This window comes from Lampetra fluviatilis, chromosome 49 (genome assembly GCF_964198595.1).
Source record: "Lampetra fluviatilis chromosome 49, kcLamFluv1.1, whole genome shotgun sequence".
Lineage (NCBI taxonomy): Eukaryota > Metazoa > Chordata > Hyperoartia > Petromyzontiformes > Petromyzontidae > Lampetra > Lampetra fluviatilis.
The window spans coordinates 9,129-25,405 of NC_136323.1; the positions used below are offsets into that span (position 1 = coordinate 9,129).

Genomic DNA, 16,277 nt, shown 5'->3' on the forward strand with positions numbered 1-16,277 from the left:
TTGTCGGCCCGGGTCGTTGTCGGCCCGGGTCGTTGTCGGCCCGGGTCGTTGTCGGCCCGGGTCGTTGTCGGCCCGGGTCGTTGTCGGCCCGGGTCGTTGTCGGCCCGGGTCGTTGTCGGCCCGGGTCGTTGTCGGCCCGGGTCGTTGTCGGCCCGGGTCGTTGTCGGCCCGGGTCGTTGTCGGCCCGGGTCGTTGTCGGCCCGGGTCGTTGTCGGCCCGGGTTGTTGTCGGCCCGGGTTGTTGTCGGCCCGGGTTGTTGTCGGCCCGGGTTGTTGTCGGCCCGGGTTGTTGTCGGCCCGGGTTGTTGTCGGCCCGGGTTGTTGTCGGCCCGGGTTGTTGTCGGCCCGGGTTGTTGTCGGCCCGGGTTGTTGTCGGCCCGGGTTGTTGTCGGCCCGGGTTGTTGTCGGCCCGGGTTGTTGTCGGCCCGGGTTGTTGTCGGCCCGGGTTGTTGTCGGCCCGGGTTGTTGTCGGCCCGGGTTGTTGTCGGCCCGGGTTGTTGTCGGCCCGGGTTGTTGTCGGCCCGGGTTGTTGTCGGCCCGGGTTGTTGTCGGCCCGGGTTGTTGTCGGCCCGGGTTGTTGTCGGCCCGGGTTGTTGTCGGCCCGGGTTGTTGTCGGCCCGGGTTGTTGTCGGCCCGGGTTGTTGTCGGCCCGGGTTGTTGTCGGCCCGGGTTGTTGTCGGCCCGGGTTGTTGTCGGCCCGGGTTGTTGTCGGCCCGGGTTGTTGTCGGCCCGGGTTGTTGTCGGCCCGGGTTGTTGTCGGCCCGGGTTGTTGTCGGCCCGGGTTGTTGTCGGCCCGGGTTGTTGTCGGCCCGGGTTGTTGTCGGCCCGGGTTGTTGTCGGCCCGGGTTGTTGTCGGCCCGGGTTGTTGTCGGCCCGGGTTGTTGTCGGCCCGGGTTGTTGTCGGCCCGGGTTGTTGTCGGCCCGGGTTGTTGTCGGCCCGGGTTGTTGTCGGCCCGGGTTGTTGTCGGCCCGGGTTGTTGTCGGCCCGGGTTGTTGTCGGCCCGGGTTGTTGTCGGCCCGGGTTGTTGTCGGCCCGGGTTGTTGTCGGCCCGGGTTGTTGTCGGCCCGGGTTGTTGTCGGCCCGGGTTGTTGTCGGCCCGGGTTGTTGTCGGCCCGGGTTGTTGTCGGCCCGGGTTGTTGTCGGCCCGGGTTGTTGTCGGCCCGGGTTGTTGTCGGCCCGGGTTGTTGTCGGCCCGGGTTGTTGTCGGCCCGGGTTGTTGTCGGCCCGGGTTGTTGTCGGCCCGGGTTGTTGTCGGCCCGGGTTGTTGTCGGCCCGGGTTGTTGTCGGCCCGGGTTGTTGTCGGCCCGGGTTGTTGTCGGCCCGGGTTGTTGTCGGCCCGGGTTGTTGTCGGCCCGGGTTGTTGTCGGCCCGGGTTGTTGTCGGCCCGGGTTGTTGTCGGCCCGGGTTGTTGTCGGCCCGGGTTGTTGTCGGCCCGGGTTGTTGTCGGCCCGGGTTGTTGTCGGCCCGGGTTGTTGTCGGCCCGGGTTGTTGTCGGCCCGGGTTGTTGTCGGCCCGGGTTGTTGTCGGCCCGGGTTGTTGTCGGCCCGGGTTGTTGTCGGCCCGGGTTGTTGTCGGCCCGGGTTGTTGTCGGCCCGGGTTGTTGTCGGCCCGGGTTGTTGTCGGCCCGGGTTGTTGTCGGCCCGGGTTGTTGTCGGCCCGGGTTGTTGTCGGCCCGGGTTGTTGTCGGCCCGGGTTGTTGTCGGCCCGGGTTGTTGTCGGCCCGGGTTGTTGTCGGCCCGGGTTGTTGTCGGCCCGGGTTGTTGTCGGCCCGGGTTGTTGTCGGCCCGGGTTGTTGTCGGCCCGGGTTGTTGTCGGCCCGGGTTGTTGTCGGCCCGGGTTGTTGTCGGCCCGGGTTGTTGTCGGCCCGGGTTGTTGTCGGCCCGGGTTGTTGTCGGCCCGGGTTGTTGTCGGCCCGGGTTGTTGTCGGCCCGGGTTGTTGTCGGCCCGGGTTGTTGTCGGCCCGGGTTGTTGTCGGCCCGGGTTGTTGTCGGCCCGGGTTGTTGTCGGCCCGGGTTGTTGTCGGCCCGGGTTGTTGTCGGCCCGGGTTGTTGTCGGCCCGGGTTGTTGTCGGCCCGGGTTGTTGTCGGCCCGGGTTGTTGTCGGCCCGGGTTGTTGTCGGCCCGGGTTGTTGTCGGCCCGGGTTGTTGTCGGCCCGGGTTGTTGTCGGCCCGGGTTGTTGTCGGCCCGGGTTGTTGTCGGCCCGGGTTGTTGTCGGCCCGGGTTGTTGTCGGCCCGGGTTGTTGTCGGCCCGGGTTGTTGTCGGCCCGGGTTGTTGTCGGCCCGGGTTGTTGTCGGCCCGGGTTGTTGTGGCCCGGGTTGTTGTCGGCCCGGGTTGTTGTCGGCCCGGGTTGTTGTCGGCCCGGGTTGTTGTCGGCCCGGGTTGTTGTCGGCCCGGGTTGTTGTCGGCCCGGGTTGTTGTCGGCCCGGGTTGTTGTCTGGCCCGGGTTGTTGTCGGCCCGGGTTGTTGTCGGCCCGGGTTGTTGTCGGCCCGGGTTGTTGTCGGCCCGGGTTGTTGTCGGCCCGGGTTGTTGTCGGCCCGGGTTGTTGTCGGCCCGGGTTGTTGTCGGCCCGGGTTGTTGTCGGCCCGGGTTGTTGTCGGCCCGGGTTGTTGTCGGCCCGGGTTGTTGTCGGCCCGGGTTGTTGTCGGCCCGGGTTGTTGTCGGCCCGGGTTGTTGTCGGCCCGGGTTGTTGTCGGCCCGGGTTGTTGTCGGCCCGGGTTGTTGTCGGCCCGGGTTGTTGTCGGCCCGGGTTGTTGTCGGCCCGGGTTGTTGTCGGCCCGGGTTGTTGTCGGCCCGGGTTGTTGTCGGCCCGGGTTGTTGTCGGCCCGGGTTGTTGTCGGCCCGGGTTGTTGTCGGCCCGGGTTGTTGTCGGCCCGGGTTGTTGTCGGCCCGGGTTGTTGTCGGCCCGGGTTGTTGTCGGCCCGGGTTGTTGTCGGCCCGGGTTGTTGTCGGCCCGGGTTGTTGTCGGCCCGGGTTGTTGTCGGCCCGGGTTGTTGTCGGCCCGGGTTGTTGTCGGCCCGGGTTGTTGTCGGCCCGGGTTGTTGTCGGCCCGGGTTGTTGTCGGCCCGGGTTGTTGTCGGCCCGGGTTGTTGTCGGCCCGGGTTGTTGTCGGCCCGGGTTGTTGTCGGCCCGGGTTGTTGTCGGCCCGGGTTGTTGTCGGCCCGGGTTGTTGTCGGCCCGGGTTGTTGTCGGCCCGGGTTGTTGTCGGCCCGGGTTGTTGTCGGCCCGGGTTGTTGTCGGCCCGGGTTGTTGTCGGCCCGGGTTGTTGTCGGCCCGGGTTGTTGTCGGCCCGGGTTGTTGTCGGCCCGGGTTGTTGTCGGCCCGGGTTGTTGTCGGCCCGGGTTGTTGTCGGCCCGGGTTGTTGTCGGCCCGGGTTGTTGTCGGCCCGGGTTGTTGTCGGCCCGGGTTGTTGTCGGCCCGGGTTGTTGTCGGCCCGGGTTGTTGTCGGCCCGGGTTGTTGTCGGCCCGGGTTGTTGTCGGCCCGGGTTGTTGTCGGCCCGGGTTGTTGTCGGCCCGGGTTGTTGTCGGCCCGGGTTGTTGTCGGCCCGGGTTGTTGTCGGCCCGGGTTGTTGTCGGCCCGGGTTGTTGTCGGCCCGGGTTGTTGTCGGCCCGGGTTGTTGTCGGCCCGGGTTGTTGTCGGCCCGGGTTGTTGTCGGCCCGGGTTGTTGTCGGCCCGGGTTGTTGTCGGCCCGGGTTGTTGTCGGCCCGGGTTGTTGTCGGCCCGGGTTGTTGTCGGCCCGGGTTGTTGTCGGCCCGGGTTGTTGTCGGCCCGGGTTGTTGTCGGCCCGGGTTGTTGTCGGCCCGGGTTGTTGTCGGCCCGGGTTGTTGTCGGCCCGGGTTGTTGTCGGCCCGGGTTGTTGTCGGCCCGGGTTGTTGTCGGCCCGGGTTGTTGTCGGCCCGGGTTGTTGTCGGCCCGGGTTGTTGTCGGCCCGGGTTGTTGTCGGCCCGGGTTGTTGTCGGCCCGGGTTGTTGTCGGCCCGGGTTGTTGTCGGCCCGGGTTGTTGTCGGCCCGGGTTGTTGTCGGCCCGGGTTGTTGTCGGCCCGGGTTGTTGTCGGCCCGGGTTGTTGTCGGCCCGGGTTGTTGTCGGCCCGGGTTGTTGTCGGCCCGGGTTGTTGTCGGCCCGGGTTGTTGTCGGCCCGGGTTGTTGTCGGCCCGGGTTGTTGTCGGCCCGGGTTGTTGTCGGCCCGGGTTGTTGTCGGCCCGGGTTGTTGTCGGCCCGGGTTGTTGTCGGCCCGGGTTGTTGTCGGCCCGGGTTGTTGTCGGCCCGGGTTGTTGTCGGCCCGGGTTGTTGTCGGCCCGGGTTGTTGTCGGCCCGGGTTGTTGTCGGCCCGGGTTGTTGTCGGCCCGGGTTGTTGTCGGCCCGGGTTGTTGTCGGCCCGGGTTGTTGTCGGCCCGGGTTGTTGTCGGCCCGGGTTGTTGTCGGCCCGGGTTGTTGTCGGCCCGGGTTGTTGTCGGCCCGGGTTGTTGTCGGCCCGGGTTGTTGTCGGCCCGGGTTGTTGTCGGCCCGGGTTGTTGTCGGCCCGGGTTGTTGTCGGCCCGGGTTGTTGTCGGCCCGGGTTGTTGTCGGCCCGGGTTGTTGTCGGCCCGGGTTGTTGTCGGCCCGGGTTGTTGTCGGCCCGGGTTGTTGTCGGCCCGGGTTGTTGTCGGCCCGGGTTGTTGTCGGCCCGGGTTGTTGTCGGCCCGGGTTGTTGTCGGCCCGGGTTGTTGTCGGCCCGGGTTGTTGTCGGCCCGGGTTGTTGTCGGCCCGGGTTGTTGTCGGCCCGGGTTGTTGTCGGCCCGGGTTGTTGTCGGCCCGGGTTGTTGTCGGCCCGGGTTGTTGTCGGCCCGGGTTGTTGTCGGCCCGGGTTGTTGTCGGCCCGGGTTGTTGTCGGCCCGGGTTGTTGTCGGCCCGGGTTGTTGTCGGCCCGGGTTGTTGTCGGCCCGGGTTGTTGTCGGCCCGGGTTGTTGTCGGCCCGGGTTGTTGTCGGCCCGGGTTGTTGTCGGCCCGGGTTGTTGTCGGCCCGGGTTGTTGTCGGCCCGGGTTGTTGTCGGCCCGGGTTGTTGTCGGCCCGGGTTGTTGTCGGCCCGGGTTGTTGTCGGCCCGGGTTGTTGTCGGCCCGGGTTGTTGTCGGCCCGGGTTGTTGTCGGCCCGGGTTGTTGTCGGCCCGGGTTGTTGTCGGCCCGGGTTGTTGTCGGCCCGGGTTGTTGTCGGCCCGGGTTGTTGTCGGCCCGGGTTGTTGTCGGCCCGGGTTGTTGTCGGCCCGGGTTGTTGTCGGCCCGGGTTGTTGTCGGCCCGGGTTGTTGTCGGCCCGGGTTGTTGTCGGCCCGGGTTGTTGTCGGCCCGGGTTGTTGTCGGCCCGGGTTGTTGTCGGCCCGGGTTGTTGTCGGCCCGGGTTGTTGTCGGCCCGGGTTGTTGTCGGCCCGGGTTGTTGTCGGCCCGGGTTGTTGTCGGCCCGGGTTGTTGTCGGCCCGGGTTGTTGTCGGCCCGGGTTGTTGTCGGCCCGGGTTGTTGTCGGCCCGGGTTGTTGTCGGCCCGGGTTGTTGTCGGCCCGGGTTGTTGTCGGCCCGGGTTGTTGTCGGCCCGGGTTGTTGTCGGCCCGGGTTGTTGTCGGCCCGGGTTGTTGTCGGCCCGGGTTGTTGTCGGCCCGGGTTGTTGTCGGCCCGGGTTGTTGTCGGCCCGGGTTGTTGTCGGCCCGGGTTGTTGTCGGCCCGGGTTGTTGTCGGCCCGGGTTGTTGTCGGCCCGGGTTGTTGTCGGCCCGGGTTGTTGTCGGCCCGGGTTGTTGTCGGCCCGGGTTGTTGTCGGCCCGGGTTGTTGTCGGCCCGGGTTGTTGTCGGCCCGGGTTGTTGTCGGCCCGGGTTGTTGTCGGCCCGGGTTGTTGTCGGCCCGGGTTGTTGTCGGCCCGGGTTGTTGTCGGCCCGGGTTGTTGTCGGCCCGGGTTGTTGTCGGCCCGGGTTGTTGTCGGCCCGGGTTGTTGTCGGCCCGGGTTGTTGTCGGCCCGGGTTGTTGTCGGCCCGGGTTGTTGTCGGCCCGGGTTGTTGTCGGCCCGGGTTGTTGTCGGCCCGGGTTGTTGTCGGCCCGGGTTGTTGTCGGCCCGGGTTGTTGTCGGCCCGGGTTGTTGTCGGCCCGGGTTGTTGTCGGCCCGGGTTGTTGTCGGCCCGGGTTGTTGTCGGCCCGGGTTGTTGTCGGCCCGGGTTGTTGTCGGCCCGGGTTGTTGTCGGCCCGGGTTGTTGTCGGCCCGGGTTGTTGTCGGCCCGGGTTGTTGTCGGCCCGGGTTGTTGTCGGCCCGGGTTGTTGTCGGCCCGGGTTGTTGTCGGCCCGGGTTGTTGTCGGCCCGGGTTGTTGTCGGCCCGGGTTGTTGTCGGCCCGGGTTGTTGTCGGCCCGGGTTGTTGTCGGCCCGGGTTGTTGTCGGCCCGGGTTGTTGTCGGCCCGGGTTGTTGTCGGCCCGGGTTGTTGTCGGCCCGGGTTGTTGTCGGCCCGGGTTGTTGTCGGCCCGGGTTGTTGTCGGCCCGGGTTGTTGTCGGCCCGGGTTGTTGTCGGCCCGGGTTGTTGTCGGCCCGGGTTGTTGTCGGCCCGGGTTGTTGTCGGCCCGGGTTGTTGTCGGCCCGGGTTGTTGTCTCTGTGTGGTGAGTCTGTGGGTCTCTGTGTAGTGAGTCTATGGGTCTCTGTTTGGTGAGTCTGTGGGTCTCTGTGTGATGAGTCTGTGTGTCTTTGTGTGGTGAGTCTGTGGGTCTCTGTGTGGTGAGTATGTGGGTCTCTGTGTGGTGAGTCTGTGGGTCTCTGTGTGGTGAGTCTGTGTGTCTGTGTGGTGAGTCTCACCCTCACCCCTCACCCACTCCTCAGCTGGCTGAGCTGGTGGCGCTCGTGCGTGGTGAGCTGACTCGCTCCCAGCGTGCCGTGCTCTCCGCACTCATCGTGGTGGAGGTTCACGCCCAGGACGTGGTGGGGGCCTTGGTGCGGGAGGACGTCTCCTCCACCAACGACTTTGAGTGGATCAGCCAACTCAGGTAGCCCCCTAGCCCCCTGTAGCCAGGGGCTAAGGGGGGCTGGGTGGGTCTCTGGGCTGGGTGGGTCTGTGGGCTGTGTGGGTCTATAGGCTGTGTGAGTCTGGGCTGTGTGAGTCTATGGGCTGGCTGAGTCTCTGGGCTGGGTGTGTCTCTGGGCTGTGTGTGCCCCAGGTACTACTGGAGCCAGGAGGATCTGGTTGTGCGGGCCGTGAACGCTGAGTTCCTCTATGGCTACGAGTACCTGGGGAACTCGGGGCGACTTGTCATCACCCCGCTCACCGATCGGTGAGCAGCGACGGTGGGCGGTGGCACACTCACCCACTCAGCCACTCACTCACTCACTCACCCGCTCAGCCACTCATCCATTCGCTCATCCACCCACCCACCCAGTCACCCACTGACTCACATGCACTCTCACGTACTCAGCCACTCACTCATCCACCCACCCAGTCACCCACTGACTGACCCACTCAGCCCCTCGCTCACATGCACACTCACCCACTCAGCCACTCACTCACCCACCTACTCACCTGCTCACTCACCCACTCAGCCACTCGCTCACCAGCTCACTCACTCACCCGCTCACTCACCCGCTCACTCACCCGTCCACTCACTCATCCACTCACTCATCCACCCACTCACCCACTGACTCACTCACTCACCCACCCACTCACTCACACACTGACTCACTCACTCACTCACCCATTCACCGGCTTACTCACCCACTCACTCAACCACCCGCTCACGCACTCACTCACTCACTCACACACCCAATCACTCACACACTCACTTACTCACACCACCACTCACTCAACCACTCACTCACACACGAACTCACATACCCACTCACCCACTCACCCATACACTCACCCATACACACACTCACCTCCACTTCTTTCTCTCCCGGCCATCCCCACCATCACCACCGTCACCATCACCGTCACCACCACCACCGTCACCACCACCACCACCATCACCACTACCGTCACCACCACCACCATCACTACCGTCGTCACCACCACCGTCACCACCACCACCGTCACCACCTTCACCGTCACCACCACCGTCACCACCACCATCACCGTCACCGTCACCACCACCGTCACCACCACCACCACCATCACCACCGTCACCACCGTCACCACCGTCACCACCACCACCGTCACCACCACCACCACCACCACCATCACCACCATCACCACCACCGTCACCACCACCGTCACCACCACCACCACCACCCCCACCACCACCAGGTGCTACCTGACCCTGACGGGGGCGCTGCACCTCAAGTTTGGCGGTGCCCCGGCCGGCCCGGCGGGCACCGGCAAGACGGAGACCACCAAGGACCTGGGCAAGGCGCTGGCCGTGCAGACGGTCGTCTTCAACTGCTCCGACCAGCTCGACTACCTGGCCATGGGCAAGCTGCTCAAGGGCCTGGCCAGGTGAGGGGCTAGGAGGGGCTAGGAGGGGCGTGGCTAGGAGGGGGCGTGGCCAGGAGGGGCGTGGCTAGGAAGGGGCGTGGCTAGGAGGGGGGCGTGGCTAGGAGGGGGCGTGACTAGGAGGGGCGTGGCTAAGAGGGGCGTGGCTAAGAGGGGCGTGGCTAAGAGGGGCGTGGCTAGGAAGGGGCGTGGCTAGGAGGGGCGTGGCTAGGAGGGCCGTGGCTAGGAGGGGGCGTGGCTAGGAGGGGGCGTGGCTAGGAGGGGCGTGGCTAGGAGGGGCGTGGCTAGGAGGGGGCGTGGCTGGGAGGGGGCGTGGCTGGGAGGGGGCGTGGCTGGGAGGGGGCGTGGCTGGGAGGGGGCGTGGCTAGGAGGGGGCGTGGCTAAACGGGGGCGTGGCTAAGAGGGGGCGTGGCTAAGAGGGGGCGTGGCTAAACGGGGGCGTGGCTAAGAGGGGGCGTGGCTAAGAGGGGGCGTGGCTAGGAGGGGGCGTGGCTAGGAAGGGGCGTGGCTAGGAGGGGGCGTGGCTGGGAGGGGGCGTGGCTAAGAGGGGGCGTGGCTAAGAAGGGCGTGGCTAAGAGGGGGCGTGGCTAGGAGGGGGGCGTGGCTAGGAGGGGGCGTGGCTAGTAGGGGGCGTGGCTAGTAGGGGGCGTGGCTAGTAGGGGGCGTGGCTAGTAGGGGGCGTGGCTAGTAGGGGGCGTGGCTAGTAGGGGGCGTGGCTAGGAGGGGGCGTGGCTAGGAGGGGCGTGGCTAGGAGGGGCGTGGCTAGGAGGGGGCGTGGCTAGGAGGGGGCGTGGCTAGGAGGGGGCGTGGCTAGGAGGGGGCGTGGCTAGGAGGGGGCGTGGCTAGGAGGGGGCGTGGCTAGGAGGGGGCGTGGCTATGAGGGGGCGTGGCTAGGAGGGGGCGTGGCTAGGAGGGGGCGTGGCTAGGAGGGGGCGTGGCTAGGAGGGGCGTGGCTAGGAGGGGGCGTGGCTAGGAGGGGGCGTGGCTAGGAGGGGGCGTGGCTATGAGGGGGCGTGGCTATGAGGGGGCGTGGCTATGAGGGGGCGTGGCTAGGAGGGGGCGTGGCTAGGAGGGGGCGTGGCTAGGAGGGGCGTGGCTAGGTCATTTAGCGAGTGTCCATGATGGTTAGGTTATTTAGCGAGTGTCCATGTTGGTTAGTATATTTAGCGAGTGTCCATGTTGGTTAAGTTATTTAGCGAGTGTCCATGATGGTTAGGTTATTTAGCGAGTGTCCATGTTGGAAGACACCACACAGTGCCACTGCTGCTGTTATCATGCCGAGGCACTGCAGTTGTCATACTAACCCTTAACCCTAACCCCCTGAACTTGACCCTAACCCTAATGCCTAACCCTAACCCTGAACTCTAACCCTAATCCAACCATGACCCTAACCCTTAACATCGACCTGGACCCTAACTACCTTAACCCTAACCCCCAACCACTAACTCCTAGCCCTAACCCCTAACCACTAACCCTAACCCCTAATCCTAACCCTCACCCAAACCCTTACACAATTTTGTCCATAAACGGCATAGGTTAGTATGCCAATTTGCTTTATGGCCAAAGAAGGTATGATGATTTTCTTGGCATACCTGAGGTGAAAATTTGATCGTGAAATTTTCAATTTTGTACGTAATACGTAGCATACTACAGCAAACAGAATGGAGGAATGCACTTTTTGTTAAAAAATAAAGCTATGGAAATTTGGCTCATTTTGGCAAAAAAACTGTATAAGATAGTATGCCGATTTTCTTTTTGAGACGTGAAAATGTAATCGTGAAATGTCTCACTTTTAATGTAATATATAGCGTACTAATGCTAAACATAAAGGAGGAATTAACTTTTTCTTGGAAAATTAAGATGTGAAAATTTGGCTTATTTTAGCAAATAAACTGCATAGGTTAGTATGCTGATATCTTTTAGAGATGTGAAAATGCAATCGTTAAATTTGTCACTTTTAATGTAATATATAGCATACTACGGCTAAATACAAAAGAGGAATGAACTTTTGTTGAAAAATAAAGATGTAAAAATTTTGCTAATTTTGGCTAAAAACGGCATGAGTTAGTATACCAATTTTAATATTTACTTGAACATTTCATCGTGAAATGTCTGACTTTTAATCTACATATATCATACTAACCCTATCCCTAAACCCTAACCCCCCTGACCCTAACCCTTAACCGCTAACCCTAAACAAACCCAAACCCAACCCTCTTTTGTATTGACAAATTGTCAACTTTGCACCTTAACGTTTGTTCTGAAATATATTTCGGGAAATGATTGCGGGGGGGGGGGGGGGAGTTGACAATCACTGTCAGATTACACAAAATAAACGAAATCGATCGTAGGGAAGTATATTTGAAAAAACCTCGCAAAAACTCAATATTCAGAGCACGGACTCGCCTGAATTACATACAGGCTGCCGTTAATCACCACGCAGGCCGCAATCTAAACACGTGTTGACGCACGATTTAAAACTTCATCCCTCTTGGGAACGTGTTACAGTCTCCTCCTCGCCTCATTACAATGAAAAACAATGAGAGGATTTTGCACTTAAATAGCTTAAATGTTCCACTTAAAAAAGCGACGGTCTACGAATCTAGGCTATTACTAACTCTAAACACAAGACAGGCCTCGTAACTGTGTTTGACAAAAAAATTCCACTGAATGAGCTGGCAACTCACCTTGAGGAGCTGGGAATCCACCTTGACGAGCTGGTAAGCCATATGGTCGAGCTGGTGATCCACCTTGAGGAGCTGCTAAGCCACATGGAGCAGCTGTGATCGGTAGTTGAAGACGAATTCAACGACGCCACAAGAACCACGCGTCCTCCACGCGGTGCCCAGCCGAGATGGCGCCCTGCGTGGGGAATCCCCGCCCCGCCCCGCCCTCAACCTCCCCCCACGTGACGCCTCGCTCCGCACGCGCCTTCCCATCAATCATCCTCTAGCCGCCTGTCACGACTCTCGTTCACCACCTGGCCTCTACTGCTCGCTGCGCCCTCGTTCATTGCATCGACAGTGCCACTTCCTTAATTATCTCTTCCCCTTTCTAATTTCTCTCAGCACCTGTGTTCTTCATATTAAAAAAATAGTAACTCCATGTAACGTGTATTTTTGTTATTCAATCTCCGACACTTCCATGTATGAAAATGAAAGTATGTTCCAAATACAAATCCACACCGTGAAAGCAATCGCCACCAAACTTGGCTGGTATTTAATTCGTGGTTACGTCTGCCATCTTGGTGGACATGTGCAGTACAGGCCAACACAGTTCGCCAGCAGTTGCCGCTGTCAGGCGTCACCCCGCGCGTTCCCGCAGTTGTGAGTCGCTGCTGCTGCTGCGTCCTGGCGTTAGTCCCAAGCGGGTTGGCTGCAATGAAGCCGTGAAGACGCCGCACAGTGCCACTGCTGCTGTCACCGCGCCAGGCGCTGCAGTGGTACCACGTGGCCACACGGTGGCGCTACAGCACCATGTTGGTTACGTTGTTTAGCGAGTGTCCATGTTGGTTAGGTTATTTAGCGAGTGTCCATGTTGGTTAGGTCATTTAGCGAGTGTCCATGATGGTTAGGTTAAATTTCGATTTAAAGCTTTCGTGACTGCAGGGATTCATCTTCTTGGTTCTTTCGGTAAAGTCACGTAGAAGGGAAGTAATAAAATAATAAAAATAAAACATAATAAAACAATTCTCACGACGTTTCGGCCACAACGCAAGCAGCCATCCTCAGGCGAAGAATGAAACACCCCAAGCTTGGAGCGTATATTTAAGCTGGGTTAGAGGGGGGGGAGGTGGGAAGAAGAGCGCCTAAACAAAATAATTTGCATATCAAGAGGAATTCAGCATATGGAAAATGCGTAGGAGGTGGGCGGGGGGGGTTCCAAATCAATACTATGCCCGTGCATTATGCAGGATTAGCAGCATCAAAAGGGGGGGGGGGAAGGGGGGGAGCATTAACAAAGGAAAGGAATGTTAATAGTATGTAGCTGTAGTTACTAAACAACCACGTAAAAAACTACAGTATAAACTGCATGACAAACTAAAGTATAAACTACATAGCATCATCAGTAAACTTACTATACTCTACAATAAGCTGAGTTACTAACAGTAAGTAATACATGAAAAATTCTACGTTGTAAAAAATTATATAATATGCTTCCATCTAAACTTTATTCTCTTACATCACACGCGTCTATACCGTACTATATACTTCCATAGGCAAAACCAACATTAAATTACATACTGTATTGCTATAAACCACCCTATACCTTATACATTTTTAATATAACACTATGTATTATTCTACCCACCCTAATGTGTATCAAAATGGTTTATTACGTCCTTCCAGTGATTGCTAAGCCAGAATCCATCTTCTCGGTTAAAATTGTCTCTGTGTTTGTAAATGTGGATCGCCTCATGTACGAATCTCTCATGATAGCCAGATGGCTTGCAGAGAACCTCTGTCTTGGAGAAGTCAATGTCATGTGAGCCCACTGAGTTGTAACAGTGATCTGCCACGGCTGAGGTGTTTGTCCTACAGTGTTTCAGGTCAGCTTTATGTTCACGGATGCGGTCCGAGACATGTCGTTTGGTTTCCCCAATGTAACTGCTACCACAGAGGCAACTTAGTTTGTAGACACCAGGGTACTGTATGTCTGGAACCACATCTTTTACAGACGGTACCAGATCACGGATTTTATGTACTGTGTTGAATCGGACCTGGATCTTGTGTTTAATCAGGATTTTGGAGATCTTTTTTGTGACCCCAGCAATGTAGGGTAAGGTGATGGTCTTGAAAGGCTCCTCAACAGGATCTTTCTTGGTGGTTGGAGTGATGGCTTTGCGGATTGTGTAGTCGGAGTAACCATTAGCCTTAAGAGCTTGGCGTACGTGTTTGAGTTCACTGGAAATGTGTTCATGGTCGGAGATGCATTGGGCTCTATGATATAGAGTCTTGATGAGAGAATTCTTCTGGGATGGATGGTGGTGGGAATCCGGTTTTAGATAAGCATCCGTGTGGGTGGCTTTCCTGTAGACAGAGTGGCTCATTGAACCATCAGGTCTCCTTTTGATTATCTAAAACCGGATTGCTTATCTAAAACCGGATTCCCACCACCATCCATCCCAGAAGAATTCTCTCATCAAGACTCTATATCATAGAGCCCAATGCATCTCCGACCATGAACACATTTCCAGTGAACTCAAACACGTACGCCAAGCTCTTAAGGCTAATGGTTACTCCGACTACACAATCCGCAAAGCCATCACTCCAACCACCAAGAAAGATCCTGTTGAGGAGCCTTTCAAGACCATCACCTTACCCTACATTGCTGGGGTCACAAAAAAGATCTCCAAAATCCTGATTAAACACAAGATCCAGGTCCGATTCAACACAGTACATAAAATCCGTGATCTGGTACCGTCTGTAAAAGATGTGGTTCCAGACATACAGTACCCTGGTGTCTACAAACTAAGTTGCCTCTGTGGTAGCAGTTACATTGGGGAAACCAAACGACATGTCTCGGACCGCATCCGTGAACATAAAGCTGACCTGAAACACTGTAGGACAAACACCTCAGCCGTGGCAGATCACTGTTACAACTCAGTGGGCTCACATGACATTGACTTCTCCAAGACAGAGGTTCTCTGCAAGCCATCTGGCTATCATGAGAGATTCGTACATGAGGCGATCCACATTTACAAACACAGAGACAATTTTAACCGAGAAGATGGATTCTGGCTTAGCAATCACTGGAAGGACGTAATAAACCATTTTGATACACATTAGGGTGGGTAGAATAATACATAGTGTTATATTAAAAATGTATAAGGTATAGGGTGGTTTATAGCAATACAGTATGTAATTTAATGTTGGTTTTGCCTATGGAAGTATATAGTACGGTATAGACGCGTGTGATGTAAGAGAATAAAGTTTAGATGGAAGCATATTATATAATTTTTTACAACGTAGAATTTTTCATGTATTACTTACTGTTAGTAACTCAGCTTATTGTAGAGTATAGTAAGTTTACTGATGATGCTATGTAGTTTATACTTTAGTTTGTCATGCAGTTTATACTGTAGTTTTTTACGTGGTTGTTTAGTAACTACAGCTACATACTATTAACATTCCTTTCCTTTGTTAATGCTCCCCCCCTTCCCCCCCCCCCTTTTGATGCTGCTAATCCTGCATAATGCACGGGCATAGTATTGATTTGGAACCCCCCCCGCCCACCTCCTACGCATTTTCCATATGCTGAATTCCTCTTGATATGCAAATTATTTTGTTTAGGCGCTCTTCTTCCCACCTCCCCCCCCTCTAACCCAGCTTAAATATACGCTCCAAGCTTGGGGTGTTTCATTCTTCGCCTGAGGATGGCTGCTTGCGTTGTGGCCGAAACGTCGTGAGAATTGTTTTATTATGTTTTATTTTTATTATTTTATTACTTCCCTTCTACGTGACTTTACCGAAAGAACCAAGAAGATGGTTAGGTTATTTAGCGAGTGTCCATGTTGGTTAGTATATTTAGCGAGTGTCCATGTTGGTTAAGTTATTTAGCGAGTGTCCATGATGGTTAGGTTATTTAGCGAGTGTCCATGTTGGAAGACACCACACAGTGCCACTGCTGCTGTTATCGTGCCGAAGCACTGCAGTTGTCATACTAACCCTTAACCCTAACCCCCTGAACTTGACCCTAACCCTAATGCCTAACCCTAACCCTGAACTCTAACCCTAATCCAACCATGACCCTAACCCTTAACATCGACCTGGACCCTAACTACCTTAACCCTAACCCCCAACCACTAACTCCTAGCCCTAACCCCTAACCACTAACCCTAACCCCTAATCCTAACCCTCACCCAAACCCTTACACAATTTTGTCCATAAACGGCATAGGTTAGTATGCCAATTTGCTTTATGGCCAAAGAAGGTATGATGATTTTCTTGGCATACCTGAGGTGAAAATTTGATCGTGAAATTTTCAATTTTGTACGTAATACGTAGCATACTACAGCAAACAGAATGGAGGAATGCACTTTTTGTTAAAAAATAAAGCTATGGAAATTTGGCTCATTTTGGCAAAAAAAACTGTATAAGATAGTATGCCGATTTTCTTTTTGAGACGTGAAAATGTAATCGTGAAATGTCTCACTTTTAATGTAATATATAGCATACTAATGCTAAACATAAAGGAGGAATTAACTTTTTCTTGGAAAATTAAGATGTGAAAATTTGGCTCATTTTAGCAAATAAACTGCATAGGTTAGTATGCTGATATCTTTTAGAGATGTGAAAATGCAATCGTTAAATTTGTCACTTTTAATGTAATATATAGCATACTACGGCTAAATACAAAAGAGGAATGAACTTTTGTTGAAAAATAAAGATGTAAAAATTTTGCTAATTTTGGCTAAAAACGGCATGAGTTAGTATACCAATTTTAATATTTACTTGAACATTTCATCGTGAAATGTCTGACTTTTAATCTACATATATCATACTAACCCTATCCCTAAACCCTAACCCCCCTGACCCTAACCCTTAACCGCTAACCCTAAACAAACCCAACCCTCTTTTGTATTGACAAATTGTCAACTTTGCACCTTAACGTTTGTTCTGAAATATATTTCGGGAAATGATTGCGGGGGGGGGGGGGACAATCACTGTCAGATTACACAAAATAAACGAAATCGATCGTAGGGAAGTATATTTGAAAAAACCTCGCAAAAACTCAATATTCAGAGCACGGACTCGCCTGAATTACATACAGGCTGCCGATAATCACCACGCAGGCCGCAATCTAAACACGTGTTGACGCACGATTTAAAACTTCATCCCTCTTGGGAACG

The 16,277-nt window shown here is 57.0% G+C and overlaps 1 protein-coding gene across 1 annotated transcript; it reads left to right on the plus strand.

Annotated features, from left to right (window-relative positions):
• Positions 1-6,822: 6,822 nt before the first annotated feature.
• On the plus strand, positions 6,823-8,503 carry LOC144948530 (dynein axonemal heavy chain 1-like; the record flags this gene model as incomplete). The annotated part of the gene is made up of 3 exons (XM_078878107.1): positions 6,823-6,986; positions 7,158-7,271; positions 8,240-8,503. Coding segments are annotated over 3 exons (471 nt in total), but the record flags the coding sequence as incomplete, so codon positions are not given.
• Positions 8,504-16,277: the final 7,774 nt, after the last annotated feature.